Raw genomic sequence first — 17,127 nt, 5'->3', positions numbered from 1 at the left:
GTCACAGAACAAGATAGAAGGTTGGCACAAGATACAGGTCATAAAGTCCTTGCTGATAAAATAGGTTGCAGTAAAGAAGCCGGCCAAAACCCACCAAAACCAAGATGGCAACGAGAGTGACCTCTGGTCGTCCTCACTGCTGCACTCCCACCAGCGCCACGACAGTTTACAAATGTCATGGCAATATCAGAAAGTTACCCTACATGGTTTAGAAAGGGGAGGCATGAATAATCCACCCCTTGTTATGCTAAACAGCATATCATCAAGAAATATCATAAAAATGGGCAACCAGCAGCCCTTGGGGCTGCTCTGTCTATGGATTAGCCATTCTTTTATTCCTTTACTTTCCTAATAAACTTGCTTTCACTTTACTCTGTGGAGTTGCCCTGAATTCTTTCTTGCATGAGATCCAAGAACCTTCTCTTTGGTCCTGGATCCAGACCCCTTTCCTGTAGCGGTTCTGTCCACCCTTGTCTCCCACCTGGACCACAACACGAGCCTCCTCCCTGTCCTCCTGTCCTTCTGCCTTCCCCTCGATCTGTTCCCCACACATAGCCAGAGGGACCCTGTGAACACCTGAGTCAGGTCACGTCCCTCCTCTGCTCAGAATCCTGGCCTCCTCTCACTCAGGGTAAAAGCCAGAGCCCTTGTTGTGACCGATGAGATGCCACATGACCCACCTGTCACCTCCTGCCCTCACCCTCACTACCTCTGCTCCAGCCACAGCTGTCTCTCTGCTGTTCCTCCAACTTATGAGGTTTGCTCCTGCCTCAGGGCCTTTGCACTGGCTGTTCCCGCTGCCTAGAATGCTCTTCCCCATGATGCCCACCTGACCTGTCACCTTCCTTCAGAGCTTTACACAAATGTCACTTTCTCAATGAGGCTTTCTCTGGCCACTTTTTTTTTTAAGGGGTCTCGCTCTGTCCCTGAGGTGAAGTGCAGTGGTGTGATCATAGCTCACTGCAGCCTCAGCCTCGCAGGCTCTATCAAATCCTCCCACCTTAGCCTCCTGAGTAGCTGGGACTACAGTTACGTGCCACTACAGCCACCTAATTTTTGTATTTTTTGTAGAGACAAGGTATCCCTATATTGTCCAGGCTGGTCTTAAACTCCTGAGCTTAAGTGATCCTCCTGCCTCGGCCTCCCAAAGTGCTGGGATTACAGACGTAAGCCACTTTGCCTGGCCAGACAGGGATTTTTGACTGTCATATTGCTACTGCTTTGCATATGGTAAGCGAACACTACATATTTGTTGAATGATAATATAACAGCAGCTAACGTTACTGACTGCCCCTTTACAAACACTTTACTGGATTAATTCATTTAATCCTCAGAATGACTCCATGAAGTCGTTTCTATGACTACATTCATTGTACAGATGAGACAACAGGGGTCTGGAGAGTCTAAGTCACTTATCCAAGGCCACACAGCCAGGGAGCGAGGGGAGCAGAAGCAAAGTTGCTGAAGTCTGGAGCCCACGCATTTCACCACTGTACACAGAAGTGGAAGCTCGGAGAGCGAAGAAATGTGCCAAGGCCACCTGGCTGGAAGCCTAGACTGTGGATCGGCCCCCAACCCGGAAGCGTAGCGTGCGGATCCGCCCCCAGCCCGGAAGTGTAGACTGCGGATCCGCCCCCAGCCTGGAAGTTAGAGTGCGGATCCGCCCCCATCCCGGAAGCGTAGACTGCGGACCTAACCCCCAGACGGGAAGCGTGGAGTGCGGACCGGCCCACAGCCAGGAAGCATCCCATGAATGAACAACTGGGTGCCGTTCTCTCCCTGCAAATTAGTCTCCTTCTGGTTGGGCACTGGACCATCCAGAATTGCCCCCCAGAATGAGTTTGGAATCAGCAGGTGTCCCAAGCAGCCGGGTAGCGGCCCGATTTCCTCCGTTAGGCCCGGGGCCCAGCCCTGCCCTCCACACCTTTTCCAGGTCCTGCTCCTGCAATGCCAAGGCCAGCTCATTGTTGTCAATGACGGAGGCAGCAGCCACGTCCAGGGGCGTGGAGCCCTGCATGCCTGCAGGGGCGAGAGGTGGGGAGAACATCTCACTCCTGCTTGTCTCGCCTCCTCTGGGAAGCCCTCCCTGACCACCCTTTTTCCAACCTGGATCAGGTGCCTCCTCTGGTCTGTACTTCCCTCATCCAAGCTCTGACCACTCTGGGCTGTCACTATTGGGGTCACTATTGTGTCCCCAGCATTACTCATTACAGGGCCAGAACCACAGTTGAGAGGGAGTGTTTGTTGAATGAGTGAGCTGGTGGAAAGTGGGGCAGGCCTGGACGGGGTGCCAGGAGTGGGTTCTGGGGGACAGCCCCTGGGCTCGGGGGTTCTCACCCAGGCCGATGCCACTGTTCTCCAGCAGGTAGCTCAGGTGGTCAAACATGGAGCGCTGGTTCTGCCGGCTGATTCGGCAGAAATAGCAGAGGAAGCGGCAGCAGCTTGTCACCATCTTGGGGAAGCGGATCTCCTGGGACAGGCAGGGTGGTCAGGGCCTGCCCTCTGTGGCTGCCTCCCCTGAGCTCCCCAGCACCTGCCTGGGCCCTCACCTTGGACTCGCCACCCCCGAGGACATTGACCATGACCTCCATGACCGTCTCGTGCATGCCCAGCGCCCTCATCAGGTTCGGGTGTTGGTAGAAGACTTTGTTGTTCATGATGTTCCTGTGCACGGGCAGAGTGTGCGGGGTCACCAGGGGCCCAGGTCCGGAGAGGGCCATAGCCACCACTGTGACAGCGTTGGCATTCTTGACCCTCTCACTCTGTGCCTAGCACCACCCCCTTTACAGATCTGAACTCACTCAATTCCTACAGCTGGCCAGGTGCGGTGGCTCATGCGTGTAATCCCAGCACTTTGGGAGGCCGAAGCTAGAGGATCACTTGAGGTCAGGAGATCGAGATCAGCCTGGCCAACATGGTGAAACCCCATTTCTACTAAAAATACAAAAATTAGCCAGGCGTGGTGGCGCATACCCGTAATCCCAGCTACGCAGGAGGCTGAGGTGGGAGAATCGCTTGAACCCGGTATGCAGAGGTTGCAGTGAGCAGACATTGCACACTCCAGGCTTGGCAACAGAGCAAGACTCCATCTCAAAAAAAAAAAAAAAAAAAATTCCTACAGCCACTGTGGGAGGAAGGGTCCCTGTTTCCCTCATAAGGAGACTGAGGCGTGCACCCAAGGCAGGCTCCTCTAGGGCAGAGATCTTTGCCATGTTGCCCTTTGTCAAATGTTGTCCCAGCATGGTGGCTTATGCCTTGTAATTCCAGCCCTTTGGGAGGCCAAGGCAGGAGGATCACTTGAGCCCAGGAATCCAAGACCAGCCTGGGCAACATAGCAAGACCCTACCTCTACAAAAAAATTTACAAATTAGCTGGGCATGGTGGTGTGTGTCTGTAGTCCCAGCTACTCAGGAGACTGAGGCAGGAGGATCGCTTGAGCCCAGGAAGTTGAGGCTGCAGTGAGCTGTGATTGGGCCACTGCGCTCTAGCCTGGGCAACAGAGTGAGGCCCTGTCTCAAAAACACCTAGAAATGCCTGGCATGAAGTAGGTGCTTAATAAATGTTTACTGTGTGAATGAGATTTATTTGACAATGAGTGCTCAATACTGCTACCATAATTATTATTATTCGCATGAGCTCACTGAAGCCACAGCACAACCCTTCAGAGTAGGCTTGGCTCTCCCCGGTTTTACAGATGAGGAAACTGAAGCTCAAAAAGGGTAAACCTCAGCTGGGTGTGGTGGCTCACGTCTCTAATCCCAGCACTTTGGGAGGCCGAGGCGGGTGGATCACCTGAGGTTAGGAGTTCGAGACTAGTCTGATCAACATGGTGAAACCCTGTCTCTACTAAATATAAAAAATTAGCCTGGTATGGTGGTGCGTGCCTGTAATCCCAGCTACTTGGGAGGCTGAGACAGGAGAATTGCTTGAACCTGGGAGGCGGAGGTTGCAGTGAGCTGAGATTGCGCCATTGCACTCCAGCCTGGGTGACAGAGTGAGACTCAGTCTCACAAAAAAAAAAAAAGGGGGAATGTCCTGCTGAGAGTCACACAGAAGTGGAGCTGCTACCACTGAGGGCGGAGAGGTAAGGGAAGGAGACATTACCCAGGAGGTGAGCTAGCCATCGAGAGACTGAGATCACCCAGAGGATGGGCCAGAAGTTGGGGAAGGGAATGTTATTGTATCCTGAGGGTATTCATTACTCAAGGGGATATGCAAAGTAAGGGGGAAGGGCGGTGTCTCACCCGATGCTCTGGATCATGAGGTTCTCCTCCTGGGGGCCCATCTGCACGATGAGCAGCGAGCGGATCTGGCCGAGGCACTCGAGCAGGCTCATGGTGTCTTCCACGGAGGATGGTGAGATGGTGTACGCCCGCGGCAGGGCACGCAGCAGCTCACCCAGCCCGTCGTACTGCCGGTGCAGGAGGCTGAACATGGCCCGCACCAGCTCGGGGCTCTGCACGAAGTCCTCTTGGGCCCAGCGCACCACCATGTGGGACACCAGCTCCTGCAGGGACCCTGGGAAGGAGACAACGCAAGGCTTGGAGCACCATGCAGGGCAGGTCGGCACATGGGGCCTTGGACCAGAACAATGTGGAAGGGGCCCCCTGTTCCAGAAGTTTTCCCAGTTACTACCACCCGCGCCCTCCACCTGCTGGGAGCAGGCAGATTCTAGCAGATTGTTTTCCTTTTTTTCTTTTAGAGACAGTGTCTTGCTCTGTTGCCCAGGCTAGGGTGCTGTGGGGCTATCACAGCTCACTTCAGCCTCGAACTCCCGGGCTCAAGTGATCCTCCTACTGTGGCCTCCCAAAGGGCTAGGGTTATAGGTGTGAGCCACTGTGCCCAGCCTGGCAAACTTTTTTCTATTTGCCCAAGAATCTCTCTGTTCTGTTCACCCTAATATCCAGCCCACAAGGGCTTCCTAAAAATTTCAACAGGAATAATAAACTGTACAACTGCAAGATACCAGAGCCGACCAGAAGCACTTCGCCATGCACCTTTGAAGGCACATGTCACAATCCCACTTGTTCTATAAAAATACTGTGGATTTGGCTGGGCGCGGTGGCTCACATCCGTAATCCCTGCACTTTGGGAGGCCGAGGCGGGTGGATCACCTGAGGTCAGGAGTTTGAGACCAGCCTGGCCAACATGGTGAAGCCCCGTCTCTACTAAAAATACAAAAATTAGCCAGGCATGGTGCTGCGCGCCTGTAGTCCCAGCTACTCCGGAGGCTGAAGCAGGAGAATCGCTTGAACCCAGGAGGCGGAGGTTGCAGTGAGCCAAGATCGCGCCACTGCACTCTATCTAGCCTGGGCGACGCAGTGAGACCCTGCCTCAAAAAAAAAAAAAAAAAAGAAAAAATCTAAACTCGTGGGCAGGGGCTTTGACTTTCCCCCCTCGGCTGTATTTCCCAGCCCTGGTAACAGTGCCTGGCCCATAGTTGGCCCCATAAAAGTTTCCTGAATGTTGCGGGATAAAACCTGTACCAACGTCAGGAAATCTGTCCTTGTTAGATGTGGCTAATATACAGTTTGCAAAATAACACATTGGCCCAACATTAATGATAGCTGCTTGTCTAATCCCTCAGCATGGTAATCCTCTCATCAAGAAAGAAAAGAGAAGCCCCAAGGCCACGGAAGCCACAGTGGTTCAGGGTTACCGCCATCCCTTAGTTAGAGGTTTGCCACTAAGCTGGTAGGCTGTGTCACCCTGGTCCAACACACACGTTCTACAGCCCCCATCTCTGGAGGCAAACCTCCAGCATGCATCTTTGTTTTTGTTTTTTTTTTTTGAGACAGAGTCTCGCTCTGTCACCCAGGCTGGAGTACAGTGGCGCAATCTGGGCTCACTGCAACCCCCACCTCCTGCGTTCAAGCAATTCTCGTGCCTCAGTCTCCAAGTAGCTGGGATTATAGGCATGCACCACCACACCCAGCTAATTTTTGTATTTTTAGTGGAGAAGGGGGTTTCACCATGTTGGCCAGGCTGGTGTCCAAATCCTGACCTCAAGTGATCCACCCGCCTCAGCCTCCCAAAGTGCTGGGATTACAGGCGTGAGCCACCACGCCTGCTTCTACTTTGCCCGCCACTCTTCCCCTCTCACTCCTGCCTGTCTACCCCTCCCTTGCATCTGTCCTCATGCCCTCTTTGGGACCCAGAGGCTCCGCAGGCATGGGGCTACCCACCCCACCCCTGCCCTCTCCCCAGTGACCCCAGTCCTCACGGGGTTTGCTCTCCTCTGCTGACCGCTCCTCCTCAGGTTTCTCTTCCTTCTTCTTCACCAGCCGCACTTTCTCCAACAGGCTCATGAGGCGGCTGCCCAGGGTGGTCTCTTCCTCTGGTTCCTCCTCCTCTCCATCCAGCTGAATTCCTGGAAGTGGTCAAGAAGGCGGGAAATGTCATTCATTAGTTTGCTTATTCACCTGCTTACACACTCACTTATTTATTTGTGCATATGTGCATGCATGCATGGAGTTTTTCATTTCCTTTTTTTTTTTTTTTTGAGACAGTGTCTTGTTCTGTTGCAGTGGAGAGCAGTAGCATGATGTCAACTCACTGCAACCTCTGCCTCCTAGGCTCAAGCCATCCTCCTACCTCAGCCTCCTGAGTAGCTGGGACTACAGGTGTATGCCACCATGCCCTGTTAATTTTGTATCTTTTTCTGTAGAGATGGGGGTCTTGCCATGTTGCCCAGGCTGGTTTTGAACTCCTGAGCTCAAGCAATCCACCCACCTCAGCCTCCCAAAATGCCGGGATTGCAGGCATGAGCCACCACCCCTGGCCTCATTTATTTCTTTGTATGTTCATGTATTTGTTCATTTATTCATTCTATCAAACATTTATCTTTTAAATCAATTTTGCAAATATGTTCAAAGAACTAAAGGAAACCATGTCTGAAGAATTAAAAGGAAATATCATAATAGTGACTTATCCAGTAGTGAATACTAATAAAAAGGCAGACTGTTAAAATATAGAAATTCTGGAGTTGAAAAATAAAATAACAAATAAAAAATTACTAGGGGGGTTCAACAGCATATTTGAGCTGATAGGAGAAACAGTCAGTGAACTTGAAGATAGGACATAGAGATTGTCTAGCCTGAAGAACAGAAAAGTAAAAGAATGAAGAAAAATGGGCCAGGTGCGGTGGCTCACACCTGTAATCCAGCACTTTGGGAGGCCCAGGCATGCAAATTGCTTGAGCCCAGGAGTTCAAGACCAGCCTGGGCAATATAGCAAAACCCCGACTCTATAAAAAAATTAAAAAATTAGCCAGGCGTGGTGGCACACACCTGTTCTCCCAGCTACTTGGGAGGCTGAGGTAGGAGGATGGCTTGAGTCCAGGAGGCAGAGGATGCAGTGAGCTTAGATTGTGCCCCTGCACTCCTGCTGGGTGACAGAGTGAGACCGTCTCAAAAAAAAAAAAAGCAAAATGAAAGAAAGCCTCAGAGACCTGTGGGATGCCATCAAGTGTACCAATATATGCATAATGAGAGTCCCAGAGGAAGAGGAAAGGGGCAGAAAAGTATTTGAATAAATAATTGTCAAAAATATTCCAACTTTGATAAAAAGTAAGTATATATCCAAGAAACTCAACAAACTTCCAACAGGATAAATTCAAAGAGCTCTACACCTAGACACGTCATACTAAATTGTTGAAAGGCAAAGACAAAGAGAAAATCTTAAAAGTCAGCCAAGGAAAAATAATTCATCATGTGTAAGGGAGTCTCAGTAAGACTATCAGCAGACTTCTCATCAGAAACTATGGAGGTCATCCATCTGTCCTTCCACCCAGCCAGCCATCTCTCCACCCAGTTCTCAACCATCCATCCATCCTTCTCTTCATCCATCCATCTATCCAGCCAGCCATTTTTTACCCACTTCTTCTATCCATCAATTCACATACCCATTCATTTATCTGGCTTATAGCCATCCACCCAAATACCCATATAAACACGCATTATCTAACTGTTCACTAACACATTCATTCACTCACTCATTCATTCATTCAACCAATAGTTACATAGCACCGATACTGTAGAGGGTTGTCAGGAAATCTTAGGGAAACTTCTGGAGAGGTCTCGAGAGAAAGTTAGCATGGGGAGGACTCTCTGATCCCCACTCCTTACCACAGTGTGCCAGCAGGTCTTGATGAAAGTCAAGCAAATCCTGTCGAATCTCTTCAGGGAGAGGACAGTCTTCCTCATCTGTACCATCTTTGAACTGCAATAGCATATTGATCTAGGGGAAGGTCAAAGATTAGAATGAGGGTCTGAGATCCCAAAGCAGGAACTCTGAGATCAGAGATAGAAGATGCAATTGTTAGTCCATGTCTAAGGTCATGAGTCAAAATGTGAGTTAATGAAGACTATTTGGGAGACTAGGGCCAGAGGTTTGAAAAAAGTCAGCATCAGTCTGAGGTGACTCAGAGGTCAGGTTGATTCAGAGAGTAGGAGATAAATGTATCACTAGGGTCAGGGGTCAAGCACGGGTTTAGAGGTTGAGGGTCCTCAGTGATCAGAGTCAGGAGATGTTGAGGTTGGGGTTTAGACAGTAAAAGTGGCCAGCGTCAGGGGTCAGATGACCTGTTCCTGGGGTGGGGAGCGGAACTCGCGGGTACGTCTTGCAGTCTCTGCTGCGGTCATGCTGAAGGCTTTTATGAGGAGGCCATAGCGGCTCCGCTGGTTGGCCTGGAGCTTGTCCACATAGCGCTCCGCAAAGGCTGCCAGGGACTCCACACGGTGCTGCAACTCTTGGTCACAGAAATACTCCAGCAGGTGGCACATCTGTGGAAGGACAGCCGTGCGGGAGGAGAGATGGAGGTGAGACCATCAGGACTTCCTTGAAACTTCTCTTGCTTCCTCTCCCCTCTCCATGGCCCTGCCCAGGTCCAGCCAAAATCATTTCCTGCCTGGAACCTTAAGCCTGCCTTCCTCAGGCATGGTGGCTCACGCCTGTAATCCCAGCATTTTGGGAGGCCGAGGCGGGTGGATCACCTGAAGTCAGGAGTTCGAGACCAGCCTGGCCAACATGGCGAAACCCCATCTCTACTAAAAATACAAAAAATTAGCTGGGCGTGGTGGCGCATGCCTGTGATCCCAGCTACTCAGGAGGCTGAGGCAGGAGAATCGCTTGAACCCGGGAGGCGGAGGTTACAGTGAGCCGAGATCGCACCACTGTATTCCAGCCTGGGTGACAGAGCAAAATTCTGTCACAAAAAACAAACAAAAAGACTGCCTTCTCCATGGTCTCATCTCCATGGAAAACAGAGATCTTTCCAAGTTGGCATTGCTCACTGCCATATGCATTTCCACAGCTCCCCACTGCCTGAGGACGAAGTCCAGACTCACATCCCACCTACCCTGTGTCTCCCAGCCCAGATGGACAGAGGCCGAAAAGCAGGAAGCAGCAGCCCACCTGTAACTTCACAGACTCTGGCAACTTCATCTGGAGCAGCCCTTCCTCCAAGCCTTCTTCTTTCTCCCCTTCTGCTGCCTCCTCTTCCTCTTTTTCCTCATCTTCCTTTTCCTGTGCTGTTTCCTCCTCATCCTCCTCCTTCTCCTCCTCATCTTCCTCTTCATCCTCTTCCTCCTCCTCGTCCTCCTCCTCTTCTTCCTCAGTGAAGACTTCAGGCTCAATCATCTTCAAGATCTGTTTCACATCCTCATCGCCAAAGATGCCCATCACCTACAGGACAAAGTCTCGGTTCTTCACTGTGGCCTGCAAGGCCTCCATCATCAGGCCCTGGCCTCATTCTCCAGACCTGCCCCTCATGCACATGCCAATCATTCCTGCATTGGCTGATCCGATTCCTCCCACAGCAGGAATGGCATCCCCCACCTTGCCATCCACCCTCCTTAAGAGCCACCCAGGTCCACACCCTGTGTCCCACCCACACAGCCCAGACCACAGAGCCAAATATGAGTGCCTCTCCCATCACAGGCGAGTGTCCTTTCTCCCAAGCCTAAGCATGTGCCGTGTCCTCTGGCCCAGGACACACCCTACGCCTGCATAGCTCCCAGCATACACCAGCTCTCAGTCAACATAATGAAGATGCTAACACATGAGGCGAGGCTCACACCTGTAATCCCAGCACTTTGGGAGACCAAGGCGGGTGGATCACTTGAGGCCAGGAGTTCGAGACCAGCCTGGCCAACATGGTGAAACCCCGTCTCTACAAAAATACAAAAAAAAATTAGCTGGGTGTGGTGGTGCACGCCTGTATTCCCAGCTACTCAGGAGGCTGAGGCAAGAGAATCACTTGAATCTGGGAGGCAGAGGTTGCAGGGAGCTGATATTATGCCACTGCACTCCAGCCTGCATGACAGAGGGAGAGTCTGTCTCAAAAACAAAATAAATTAAAGTTTAAAAGATGCTAACATATGGAAGTAAAGAGGGAGTAGACAAAAGGGAAGAAGGGTGCAGGGGAGAGAGAGATGGATGAATGGAGGGAGGATTGGATGGCTGGCTGGATGAATCGCGAGTTGGAATGGTAGAGGTTTGAAGGAAAGATGAATAAGTGGCTGATGATGGAGAGATGAAGGAAATGATGGAGGAAGAGATGATGGGTGGATGGATGAGAAAAGGATAAATGATGTATAGGTAGGTGAGTAGGTGATGGATGGGTTGATAGATGCATGAGGAAGTAAATGAATACGTGGATAAATAGATAAATTAGTGAATAGCCATGAGGGTGGGGGGATGGTTGGCCACATGGCTGGATAGGTTTGTGTATGAAAAGTTGGGGCCAGGTGTGGTGGCTCACACCTGTAATCACAGTACTTCGGGAGGCTGAGGCAAGATGACCACTTGAACCCAGGAGTTTAAGACTGCAGTGGGCTACAATCATGCCACTGCATTCTAGCCTGGGCATGACCCTGTCTCTTACAAAATAAAATTAAATTAAAAATAATAAATAAAAACAAAATTAGGTTGAGCAGAGCGTCTCATGCCTGTAATCCTAACACTGGATGGCCAAGGTGGGAGAATTGCTTGAGCCCAGGAGTTCAAGACCAGCTTGGGCAAAATAGCGAGACTCCACCTCTACAAAAAATTTAAAATTTACCTGGGCATGGTAGTGCACACCTGTAGTCCCAGCTATTCAGGAGGCTGAGGTAGAAGGATTGCTGAAGCCCAGGAGGTTGAGGCTACAGTGAGCCATTATTGTGCCATTGCACTCCAGCCTGGGTGACAGAGCGAGACCCTGTCTTGCCTGGACACGGTGGCTCACGCCTATAGTTCCAGCACTTTGGGAGGATGAGGTGGGCAGATCACAAAGTCAGGAGTTCAAGACCAGCCTGGTCAACATGGTGAAACCCCATCTCTATTAAAAATACAAAAATTAGCCGGGCATGGTGGCGGGCACCTGTAATCCCAGCTACTTGGGAGGCTGAGGCAGAAGAATCTCTTGAACATGGGAAGCGGAGGTTGCAGTGAGCCGAGATTGCTCCACTGCACTCTTCAGCCTGGGTGACAGAGCAAGACTTTGTCTCAAAACAAACAAACACACAAACAAAACCAAAAAGATGGATATATAAATGAATAGTTAGATGGGTCTACGAATAAAAGGGTACATGATACAAGGGATGGAGAGAAGGATAGGGAACGGGTAGATGGATGGGTGTGGATGGCTAAATGGATTTGTGGGTAGGTGGATGGGTGTACGTACATATGAATGGAGAGATGGATGGATGGATGAAGGGTAGGTGGGAACTGGAGGAACGGATGGATCTGTGGATGTAGGTATGGATGGACGCATAGGTGGGAGGAGATGATTATTGGACCTACGGAAGGAAAGCTAGATTAATACATAAATGGGTAGGCGGATAGATGAACAGATGGAATGGTAGATGGACTGCTGTATGAATGAATGAAAAGATGGATGGGCAAATAGATTGAAACTTGGATAGATGGGTACATGAATGAATGAATGGAGTGGGTGGAGAACAAAAGGATAGAAAGGCAGATGGACTTGTTGATGGAAAGATGATCTATACACATGAATGGATAGGATGAATGGGTGGATGGAAAGGCTGGTGGAGGACTGATGGATTGATGGATGGATGAATGATGGTTGGTTGGATAGATGAATAGGAAGAAAGAAGAGATGAATAAACATAAAGAGATGACAGGTGAGCAGATGGAGGGAAAGGTGAATGAAAGATAGGGAGATGGTGGGAGGATACATAGAAAGGTGGATGGAGGCCGGACACGGTGGCTCACGCCTGTAATCCCAGCACTTTGGGAGGCCAAGGTGGGCAGATCAGGAGGTCAGGAGTTTGAGACCAGCCTGGCCAACATGGTGAAAGCAGTCTCTACTGAAAATACAAATATTAGCGGGGCGTGGTGGCACATGCCTGTAGTCCCTGCTACTCGGGGGGCTGAGGCAGGATAATTGCTTGAACCTGGGAGGCGGAGGTTGCAGTGAGCTGAGATTGCGCCACTGCACTCCAGCCTGGGCGACAGTGAGACTCTGTCTCGAAAAAAAATAATAATAATAATAAAAAGAAAGGTGGATGGATGTATAGAGGAGGGAATGAATGGGTGGTTGGATGCATAAATAGAGGAGGATTGATGCATGTATCTCTGGAGTTTTGGGAATGTGGGAGAAGAATGGGACAGAGGAAAGCAGGAGGAAGCCATTACCAGCAGGGTGGACACGAGCTTGAGCACAGGCACAAACTGGAACTCCACGGAGCCCCCGACGGGGTCGCGAGCGTGCTGCCCACCGTCGCGCACCGCCTCCCCCAGCATCCTCAGTGCCTTGTCCCGCAGGGCCTCCAGCGGGATGGCAGGGCTGAGGCGGGCCGGGGCCTCTGCTGCCCCAGCAGCTGGCAGAGCGGCCACGAAACAGGGGGGCGAGAAATGATGCGGGGGCCTCAGCGAAGTGGTGACTCCAACTCCCGGCAGGCCATGCCGGGGGTGACCATTTTCTGTGCTCCTTCCAGGAGGGAAGAGCGTGATGGCGCGGGTCTCAGGCGTGAGGGGCACGATGTATTCAGAGAGCATGGAGCGGCGGCTGCGGCAGGCACTTTCGAGGTGGATGCTGATGAGGAGGTCATAGTAGCCTGCGCGCAGTGGGCCTGGCAGGTGCGCGTCCTCCAGGGCGTGCAGCAGCTGAGCTTGGTCTACGTGGCTGCACAGAGCGTGCGCCACGCGATTGTTGCCCAGGGCGCACACAGCGCGGTAGAGGCGCAGGGTGTGCGAGTGGAAGCGCTGCAGGTCCAGGCGCTCCGACAGCTCCAGGATGTCCATGCACCTGCAGCAGAGGTGGGAAACAGACAGGGACAGATGAATGAGCCTCCTGCATCCGTCAAGCCACCATCTCTTCCTCCATTTCCTTCATCACTATCCACCCATTTATTCATTCGTCTTTCCTTCAAACCCCTACCATTCCATCTATCAATTCACCCATCCTGGGAGAAGATGGGAGACAGAGGCACAGACCCCAGAAAGGCAGAGATGCTTAGACGAGTGTCGAAGCCTGCAGCAGGGAGTTCCAGTGGCCTCCTAGCTTAGGGTTCTTTGAGGGCAGTGGAGCTGGGTCTAGGAGTCTTTCAATGGTTCTGGAAGTCCCTAAGGGATCTGGGGGCCCCTGGGATACCTCTGGGGTCCCTGGGATGGTCTGGGACTTCGTAAGAGTCTGAGAGTCCATGTAGAACATCTGATGTTTCCAAGATGTGTTTGGGCCCCCAGACTGGGTCCCCCTCTGGCAGGTCTGAGTATACTAGTTGTGTTTGAGTGCCATTAGAATGTAAATTCCAAGGGCAGGACATTTCTGCCTGTTTTGTTTCTGCTTTTGTTTGTTATATTCCCAGCACCTAAAACCACACCTAGCACATAGTAAAGTGCTTAGCATTTGTTGTTGTTGTTGTTGTTTAGTGATGGGGTCTTGCTCTGTCGCCCAGGCTAGAGTGCAGTGGTGCGATCCTAGCTCTGCAGCCTTGAACTCCTGGGCTTAAGCAATCCTCCTGCCTCAGCCTCCCAAGTAGCTGAGACTACATGTGTGTGCCACCAAGCCAAGCTAATTAAAAAGAAAAAAAAAATGTGGAGACGGGTTCTCACTGTGCTTCCTGGTGGTTTCAAACCCCTGGCCTCAAGCAACCCTCCCTCCTCCTCAGCCTCCTGAAGTGCTTAGATTACAAACATGAGCCACTGTACCCATAAATATTTGTTGAATGAATAAATTAATAAATGGGTGTGTCTGGGGCCCTGGGGATGACCCTGGGTCCCTTTGGGCATGTCCGAGCATCCTGAGTTATGTACAAGGATTACTAGAATGTCACTTCACAGGGGCTTGGTGTCTCCAGCCTGGAATACTACCTAGCACATAGGAGGGACCCAAAGCTATTTGTTGAATGGATGAATGAATAAAGGAAGGAAGTGAGGGAGGGAGAGAGGAAGGAAGGAAGGGAGGGAGGGAGGGAGGGAGAGGGGAAGGAAGGAAGGAAGGGAAGGAGAGAGAGAGAGAGGGAGGGAGGGAGGGAGGAAGGAAGGAAAGAAAGAGGCATGTCAGAAGCCTCCTGGGTGAGTCTGGGATTCCTCCCACATTCAGAGTTCTATTTTTTGAGATGGCATCTTGCTCTGTTGCCCAGGCTGGAGTGCAGTGGCGTGATCCTAGCTCAATGCAACCTCCGCCTCCTGGGTTTAAGCAATTCTCATGCCTCAGCCTCCTGAGTAGCTGGGACGATGGGTGCACACCACCACAGCTGGCTAATTTTTGTATTTTTAGTAGAGACTCCTGACCTCAGGTGACCTGCCTGCCTCAGCCTCCCAACATGCTGGGATTACAGGTGCGAGGCACTGTGCCTGGCCACGTTCAGAGTTCTTAAGAGTAACCCTGCCATCCATGTGAACGCATCTGTGGCCCTAGGTGTGTCTGGGTCCCCTGGGGTGGGTTTGAAATATCCACGGGATTCTTCTTAAAGCCTCCCTGCGTATGCCCAAGAGACTAGGGTGCATCCAAGCCTCCCTGAATCATGTCCAGGGATCCTGGGGTATACTTGGGGCCCCCTGGGGTGTTGATGTGGGTCTGGCTCCCTGAGATGGGTTTGGGGCCCTGTGGAGTGGGTCTGGGTCCCTGGGGTATTGTCTGGGTTCTCTTAGGGTGGGCCTGCGGTCCACTGGGATGGTGTAGAGCCTCCTGCGTTGAGTCTGAATCCCCCTGGGATGTAATCTGGGGATGTCTGAGCTGAGCCCGAGTCCCCTGAGGTAGGTCTGGAGATTCCTGGGGTGTAGTCTGGAATCCCGGGGTTGTGTTGAGGAGGGGCACTGAGTGGGACCCAGACCCCAGAGGGCTTGCAACACCTGCCCACCCCTGCATAGCTGGGCTGGCCCTGACCGGTTCTCCTCGGGGATGTGCAGCGCCATCATGGTCAGCGGCTCCTGGCACTGCACGGCCCAGCCCAGCCGCTCGCCGGCACGCCTCGTCTCCACCTGCAGGAAGTGGTTGGGCATGCGGCTCCAGGACACTGGCATCAGCATCTGCATCTCCAGCCGCGGTGGGCACTGCGGGGCCGGGTTCTTGCGCTCGCTTTGGAACATGGCGGCTGACAACGGCATGATGTTCTGAGGGCAGAGAGACACGCATGGGTCAAGATGGCCAGCCCCCTCTGTCCCACCACACCACTTCCAGGGAGACCTCTTGGATTGCCCCCTCCCCTTCAGTGGCTCTGCCCGCCTGGCCTCCCCACATCTCCTGCCTCAGCCTGGCCCCATTAGCGCCCCCATCACTGCACTTGTACCTTCTGCTTCCCCAGCTCAAACTGGATGACGTTCTGGTGGGTGGGCAGGACGAAGACGGCAGGAAATAGCTTTGTGTTGGGTTCCACCTGGCAGAGGAGAAGAGGACGAGGTGAGCAAACGGGTGGGCTGGAGGGAGGGTTGACTCTGGACCTCAAACTCTGGGGCCAATTTGTAGGTCCTCATCTGGGCGTTAGAGGCTCCAAAATGGCTCACAGGTCACCCTTAGACTGTCCCACCTCTGATCCAGCCAGGCCAACCTCCTCCAACTTTCCCAGAGCAACCTGTCATCTGTCTCTGCACACATCACACCCCACACTGGGAATGCCCTTCCCATTTCTCTCCCAAGCATACTCATTCAAAACCCAGAGAGTGTGGTGGCTCACACCTGTAATCCTAGAACTTTGGGAGGCTGAAGTGGGAGGGTCACTTGAGCCTAAGAGTTCAAGAGCAGCCTGGGCAACATAGTGAGACCCCATCTCTACAAAACATAAAAAATTAGCCAGGCATGGTGGTCCATATCTGTAGTTGCAGCTACTCAGGAGGCTAAGATGAGAGAATCGCTTGATCCTGGGAGGTCGAGGCTGCAGTAAGCCATGATTGCACCACCGGACTTCAGCCTGGGTGACAGAACAAGACCCTATCTCAAAACAAAAAATTCCAGGAAGTGTCCTCAGACTGTCTTGCCCCTCTCCCATCTTCCCAGTGGAGCCCATCCAGCCAGCCTCTGCCTCCACAAACAACATTGTCTCTGAAGCAGTCCCGCCCACACCAAACCTGATCTAATTGCACCCTGGGACCCAACTCCCAGTTTACAGGAAATATGGGGGACAAAGGAAAATGTGAAAACGCCACCACAGGAATGCACCAGCCAGATCCAGGCTATGGGAAACCAGGCCAGCCCTCTCCAGATTTAATATACACAGGAAGCCCCTGGGATCCTGTCAAAATACAGATTCTGATTTGGCAGGCATGGGAAGGGGTCTGAGACTCTGCATTTATTTAATTTTGTTTATTTATTTTTTTGAGATGAAGTCTCACTCTGTCATCCAGGCTAGAGAGTGCAGTGGCATAATCTCGGCTCACTGCAACCTCCACCTCCCACGTTCAAGCGATTCTCCTGTCTCAGCCTCCCAAGTAGCTGGGATTACAGGCGCCCGTCACCACGCCAGGCTAATTTTTGTATTTTTAGTAGAGATGGGGTTTCACCATGTTGGCCAGGCTGGTCTTGAACTCCTGACCTTAGGTGATCTGCCCACCTCGGCCTCCCAAAGTGCTGGGATTACAGGTGTGAGCCACCACGCCCGGCCCATTTTAATTTTTTAAAAAAGAAGCAGTGTCTCGCTCTGCCACCCAGGCTGGAGTGCAGTGGCGCTATCATAGCTCACT

At 51.9% G+C, this 17,127-nt stretch overlaps 1 protein-coding gene across 5 annotated transcripts in view; it reads right to left on the bottom strand.

Moving 5' to 3' along the window:
* RYR1 (ryanodine receptor 1) overlaps window positions 1-17,127 on the bottom strand; it is a 158,463-nt gene that overhangs the window by 90,702 nt on the left and 50,634 nt on the right. For all 5 annotated transcript variants that reach the window (XM_009435534.3, XM_009435535.5, XM_009435536.5 and 2 more), the window contains exons 32-42: window positions 15,741-15,827; window positions 15,338-15,564; window positions 12,643-13,255; window positions 9,415-9,684; window positions 8,583-8,783; window positions 8,127-8,238; window positions 6,224-6,370; window positions 4,245-4,518; window positions 2,550-2,664; window positions 2,338-2,470; window positions 1,925-2,019 (exon numbers count right to left, since the gene is read on the bottom strand). In XM_009435534.3, the coding sequence (XP_009433809.2) occupies window positions 1,925-2,019; window positions 2,338-2,470; window positions 2,550-2,664; window positions 4,245-4,518; window positions 6,224-6,370; window positions 8,127-8,238; window positions 8,583-8,783; window positions 9,415-9,684; window positions 12,643-13,255; window positions 15,338-15,564; window positions 15,741-15,827 (2,274 nt within the window). The remainder of the gene's footprint in view (window positions 1-1,924; window positions 2,020-2,337; window positions 2,471-2,549; window positions 2,665-4,244; window positions 4,519-6,223; window positions 6,371-8,126; window positions 8,239-8,582; window positions 8,784-9,414; window positions 9,685-12,642; window positions 13,256-15,337; window positions 15,565-15,740; window positions 15,828-17,127) is intronic.

Source organism: Pan troglodytes, chromosome 20 (assembly GCF_028858775.2).
Source record: "Pan troglodytes isolate AG18354 chromosome 20, NHGRI_mPanTro3-v2.0_pri, whole genome shotgun sequence".
Lineage (NCBI taxonomy): Eukaryota > Metazoa > Chordata > Mammalia > Primates > Hominidae > Pan > Pan troglodytes.
Note: the sequence above shows the minus strand (reverse complement) of the source record. Positions and strands in the feature narration are given on the sequence as shown.